This window comes from Carcharodon carcharias, chromosome 3 (genome assembly GCF_017639515.1).
Source record: "Carcharodon carcharias isolate sCarCar2 chromosome 3, sCarCar2.pri, whole genome shotgun sequence".
In the NCBI taxonomy this organism is placed as follows: domain Eukaryota; kingdom Metazoa; phylum Chordata; class Chondrichthyes; order Lamniformes; family Lamnidae; genus Carcharodon; species Carcharodon carcharias.
This window is the reverse complement of record NC_054469.1, coordinates 149,191,785-149,197,784: the sequence shown is the minus strand read 5'-3', so window position 1 is coordinate 149,197,784 and position 6,000 is coordinate 149,191,785. Positions and strand designations below refer to the sequence as shown.

The 6,000-nt window shown below is 58.1% G+C and overlaps 1 protein-coding gene across 1 annotated transcript in view; it reads left to right on the top strand.

Annotated features, from left to right (window-relative positions):
• The first annotated feature begins 328 nt into the window (after nucleotides 1-328).
• The window catches only part of jazf1b (JAZF zinc finger 1b), a 288,562-nt gene continuing 282,890 nt past the window's right edge, over nucleotides 329-6,000 (top strand). The window contains exon 1 of the mRNA XM_041185104.1: nucleotides 329-471. Within this exon, the coding sequence (XP_041041038.1) occupies nucleotides 357-471 (115 nt within the window). The 5' untranslated portion in view covers nucleotides 329-356. The remainder of the gene's footprint in view (nucleotides 472-6,000) is intronic.

Genomic DNA, 6,000 nt, shown 5'->3' with positions numbered 1-6,000 from the left:
TACTTTTGGCATGGACCAAAATCTTACAGATACATCTCACAAATGGAAATTCTGTCGGATTTGTCCAACATTGGCACCTTTGGCGTATCTTTTGAAACAAGCGAATCAAATTGCACATTACTTTTATTGCAATATATTATGTAGGGCTTTATAAAATTGATAATTTAATTGGGGATTAAAAAGCCTTTTTAAAGTGAAGAAAATATTCTATTTACTTATATGCAAGTGGAATGAGAGGGCTGGTTTGTGTGTGTGTGAGTGGATGGGGGTCGGTGTCCCCGCTCTCACTCAGTGTCCCCGCCCCGCTCCCCTCCCCTCCCCTCCCCTGCCGCTGCCGCCTGGACCCATGTAGCACCATGACAGGGATGGCGGCCGCCTCCTTCTTCTCCAATACCTGCCGTTTCGGGGGCTGCGGGCTGCACTTCCAGACCCTGTGGGAACTCATCGAGCACATCGAAGACAACCACATCGGTAGGAGGGGAGGGAGAAGGAGAGGGGCAGCGCCCCGCTTGCAGCAGCAGCAGCGGCGGCTCGCGTGGAGCGGGGGGTGGGCGGGTGACTGGCCAGGGTGCTGCCCCCGCGCTGCTCTTCCCTGTCGTCAGACCCCGCCGAACGTGGCTCCCGGCCGGGGTTACGCGGGGCCCCTGGCCACAGGCCGCGTCCGGCGAAGCAGATCCGTTCACCCACCCCACCTCCCAGTGCCAACTCTGGGTGTGGTTTAGAGGGAATTCGTTCGTTGTGAAGGGCGGACGGTGTCAGTTTGAGGCCTGGGGCCCAGTGGGGCCATTTAGTTGCTGTCATGGCAACGGCTGCAGTGACCGGGCCTGGCGAGTGGCCGCTACCCGGACGGGGCGGCACCGGGGGAATGGGGTGGAGCCTGTGGCAGTGTAAACTATTGCGGGTGGGAATGTGGGGTGGGGGAGGAGAGCAGGGTATGGGGGGTGGGAGGTTGAAGGGGGAGAGCGGGGGGAGGGGGTGGGAGGTTGAAGTGGGAGAGCGGGGGGAGGGGGTGGGAGGTTGAAGTGGGAGAGCGGGGGGAGGGGGTGGGAGGTTGAAGTGGGAGAGCGGGGGGAGGGGGTGGGAGGTTGAAGTGGGAGAGCGGGGTGGGAGGTTGAAGTGGGAGAGCGGGGTGGGGGGGGTGGGAGGTTGAAGTGGGAGAGCGGGGTGGGGGGGTGGGAGGTTGAAGTGGGAGAGCGGGGTGGGAGGTTGAAGGGGGAGAGCGGGGTGGGGGGGGGAGGTTGAAGGGGGAGAGCGGGGTGGGGGGGGAGGTTGAAGGGGGAGAGCGGGGTGGGGGGGAGGTTGAAGGGGGAGAGCGGGGTGGGGGGGAGGTTGAAGGGGGAGAGCGGGGTGGGGGGGGAGGTTGAAGGGGAGAGCGGGGTGGGGGGGGAGGTTGAAGGGGAGAGCGGGGTGGGGGGGAGGTTGAAGGGGGAGAGCGGGGTGGGGGGGGAGGTTGAAGGGGGAGAGCGGGGTGGGAGGTTGAAGGGGGAGAGCAGGGGGAGGGGGTGGGGGGGAGAGCAGGGGGAGGGGGGTGGGGGGGGAGAGCAGGGGGAGGGGGTGGGGGGGGAGAGCAGGGGGAGGGGGTGGGGGGGAGAGCAGGGGGAGGGGGGGAGAGCAGGGGGAGGGGGTGGAGCAGGGGGAGGGGGTGGAGGGGAGAGCAGGGGGAGGGGGGAGAGCGGGGGGAGGGGGTGGGGGGGGAGAGCGGGGGGAGGAGAGCGGGGCATGGGGGCGTGGGGGAGGAGAGCAGGGTATGGGGGGTGGGAGGTTGAAGGGGGAGAGCAGGGTGAGGGGGTGGGGGAGGAGAGCGGGGTACGGGGGGGTTGAAGGGAGAGAGTTGGGAAGGGGGGTGAGGGGGTTGATGGGGGAGATTGAAGGGGGAGAATGGGGTCGGGGGCTGATGGGGAGAGCTGGGGGAGTGGAGTGTGGGGGGAGCGTGTGAATGGGGGTTAGCTGGGGATGGAGGGGAGAGCGGGGAGGAGATCAGGGTTAGCTAGGGATGTGTGGAGAGTGAGGAGGAGGAGAGCAGGGTTAACTGGGAATGGGGCACAGTGAGGGCTCGCTGGGGATGGGAGGAGAGCGGGGACAAGAGCAGGCTTAACTGGGGGTGTGGAGAGAGTGGGGAGGAGAACAGGGTTAATTGGGAATAGGGGAGAGTTGGGGCAAGGAGTAGAGTGAGGTTAGCTGGGGATGGGGAGGAGAGCGGTGTTAGCTGGGGATGAGGAGGAGAGCGGTGTTAGCTGGGGGTGGGGAGGAGAACAGGGTTAATTGGGAATAGGGGAGACTTGGGGCAAGGAGTAGAGTGAGGTTAGCTGGGGATGGGGAGGAGAGCGGGGTTAGCTGGGGATGGGGAGGAGAGCGGGGTTAACTGGGGATGGGGAGGAGAGCGGGGTTAACTGGGGATGGGGAGGAGAGCAGGGTTAGCTGGGGATGGGGAGGAGAGCGGGGATAGCTGGGGATGAGTGGGGAGAGCGGGGTTAGCTGGGGATGAGTGGGGAGAGCGGGGTTAGCTGGGGATGAGTGGGGAGAGCGGGGTTAGCTGGGGATGAGTGGGGAGAGCGGGGTTAGCTGGGGATGAGTGGGGAGAGCGGGGTTAGCTGGGGATGAGTGGGGAGAGCGGGGTTAGCTGGGGATGAGTGGGGAGAGCGGGGTTAGCTGGGGATGAGTGGGGAGAGCGGGGTTAGCTGGGGATGAGTGGGGAGAGCGGGGTTAGCTGGGGATGAGTGGGGAGAGCGGGGTTAGCTGGGGATGAGTGGGGAGAGCGGGGTTAGCTGGGGATGAGTGGGGAGAGCGGGGTTAGCTGGGGATGAGTGGGGAGAGCGGGGTTAGCTGGGGATGAGTGGGGAGAGCGGGGTTAGCTGGGGATGAGTGGGGAGAGCGGGGTTAGCTGGGGATGAGTGGGGAGAGCGGGGTTAGCTGGGGATGAGTGGGGAGAGCGGGGTTAGCTGGGGATGAGTGGGGAGAGCGGGGTTAGCTGGGGATGAGTGGGGAGAGCGGGGTTAGCTGGGGATGAGTGGGGAGAGCGGGGTTAGCTGGGGATGAGTGGGGAGAGCGGGGTTAGCTGGGGATGAGTGGGGAGAGCGGGGTTAGCTGGGGATGAGTGGGGAGAGCGGGGTTAGCTGGGGATGAGTGGGGAGAGCGGGGTTAGCTGGGGATGAGTGGGGAGAGCGGGGTTAGCTGGGGATGAGTGGGGAGAGCGGGGTTAGCTGGGGATGAGTGGGGAGAGCGGGGTTAGCTGGGGATGAGTGGGGAGAGCGGGGTTAGCTGGGGATGAGTGGGGAGAGCGGGGTTAGCTGGGGATGAGTGGGGAGAGCGGGGTTAGCTGGGGATGAGTGGGGAGAGCGGGGTTAGCTGGGGATGAGTGGGGAGAGCGGGGTTAGCTGGGGATGAGTGGGGAGAGCGGGGTTAGCTGGGGATGAGTGGGGAGAGCGGGGTTAGCTGGGGATGAGTGGGGAGAGCGGGGTTAGCTGGGGATGAGTGGGGAGAGCGGGGTTAGCTGGGGATGAGTGGGGAGAGCGGGGTTAGCTGGGGATGAGTGGGGAGAGCGGGGTTAGCTCGGGATGAGGGAGGAGATTGGAGTTAGCTGGGGATGAATGGGGAGAGCGGGGTTGGCTGCAGATGAGGGAGGAGATTGGAGTTAGCTGGGGATGGGGGAGCGACCGGGGTTAGCTGGGGATGGGGGCAGAGAGTGGAGTTAGCTGGGGATGGGTAGGAGAGTGGAGAGGAGAGCAGGGTTAGCTAAGGTTGGGGGAGAGTGAGGCTTGCTGGGGATGGGGGGAGAGTGGGGAGCAGAGCAAGGTTAATGGGCTGGAGGGAGAGTGGGGTTTGTAGGGGATGGGGGAGAGTTGGGGGACGGAGGAGATTGGGGTTAGCTGGGGATGGGGGTGGAGTGGGATTCGGTGGGGATGGGGAGAGATTGGGGAGGACAGCAGGGTTAGCTAGGGATGGGGAGAGAGCCTGTAGCTCAAGGGGGCTGGCGGGAAAGGGAGATGATTGGAGTGTGGTATCTGGCTTATTGGGTGGTCTGCACTGTTGCAAATTGGGTGAGTTGGGATGCAATCCCGTTTTAAAAACTTGTGTTCAAAAGGAATGAAACAATTTTAAGTGATTTTAAACAAATTCCTGAATTTCTAGAACCATTTGGTAACTTGTCCAGTTGACTATTTAGACCAGGAGTGTCAAACTAAATTTACACCATGGGTTTGAGTAACCTTCCTGGCGCTCCACTGGGCCATGATCTGCAAAGTTATTTGGTCACACTGGGGTCGCATTTGGTATGTGGTTTGCCCAGTTTTGGATGTGAACTGGAATATCAAATTCTGGGCATGAAGTGGCATGGCCAATGTTTCTGTGCCAGTGGCATGGCCAGTGCTTCTCGCTATTTTTAGACCAAATGGCGGCTGCTTGAAATCAGTGTTAGGTTGATTTAAATATGCAAAGATATGCATTTGATTGAGGGCATTTTTGCAAAGTCAATGAGAAAACTGAGGTGGAGCATGTGCTATGCAAGTTGTGATCAGTTTTTTCTAGTTCTACAGTGGTTCTTGAACGGACAAGGTAAGGCGTCCTTTTACCAGTTTCACTTACTGTGAACCACTGCTGACCCATGCTCAACCCTCCTGCAGCTTGCTAGTCAATGTATTGGCAGTTGTAATGTAAAAATGAGGCATGTGGTTTCCTGCACACAGTGAGAATCTTTTGTTTCTGTACTTTTTTTCCCCCATTCACCCACCAGTGGAACCAGCAAGGTTTCACTCACCCCTCAACTGGCTGTTTTTATACTAGCTCTATTCCCAACAATGTTGCACCTGCTGCTCTTAGCTCTGCAGGAAATGTTGCACCCACCCCATTTTCAGGTCTTTCTTGTCCCAACCCTTCCCCCACCACAAGCCCAATCCCAAACACCCCAGTTTCTCCCCACCACACTGAAGCCCCAGTCTCGCCAACACCTAGTTTTTTGCTTTGTCCAACCCAAGCCCCAACTCCATCAAACCCCAGTTTCCCCCACCCTTGCCCAAACCTCACTCTCCCAGCCTTTAATTCAAAATCTGATCATTGAGCTATTTCCTAATCCCTATTTGCCATCCTTCTATTCTCTCCAAGATTCTATCCCTTGACTACTAGTCATCTTTTTCCACTTTCCCAAACTATAATCTTTCTCCCATCCCCTTACCCCAGCTCTCGCCCTCTCCTTGGCCTCCACCCCCCCCCCCCCCCCCCCCCCCCCCCCCCCACCAGCCACACACACACACACACACACAAGGGAACCCAACCTTTCCCCACCCTCTCCGAGGTCCCAACCTTCTGCCAGCCTCCCCATGCCCTTCACAGGGTTCCTTCCACCTGCCCTGATGCCCACTTCAGGGTGCTGGCCTCCTTCATTCTCCTCCAGCTCCTGAGATCCCCACGTCCTCCTCAGGTCCTGATTTCCTGTCCCCTCGTCCCTGTCCATCCTCTTGGCAACATGATTCTGCACCTCTCTATGCTCCATCTCTCTCTCTTTCCCTTTTCAGCATCTTGTTCTGTTTCTGGTCACCCTTAAGCAAGTGACAGCAATGGGAGCCGTACTTAGCTGCAAAGTTTAAAGTATGCAGTTCTCTATGGCTTCAAAAATGATTGCTTGGATACTTGGCAAACCAAGTTCCAACTAGACTCATCCAGCGTCGCGGATGGAATTTCATGTGTGCACGTTTGATAACCCTCATTTAGACATTACATGAAAACACATTCTTGAAAATAACTACAGGTTAAACCCTGGTGTAGTGAGCTCTGATGTAAGATGATTTCAGTGGAGTCAGAACTTTTGAGAATTTTTAAGTATGAAAATTATGCATTGAAATATGAGGTCCTGAGCAAGCTACCATGCAGTACATATTTTAGTATTTGTATTTTTTTTATAAGAAACTCTTATTCACTGCAAACAGTTGTGATGTGACCTTGTTACTTATCCTGCTTTTGACTTTAAATAATTTGACTGGAATAAATCTATGTACATGCTTACTCTAC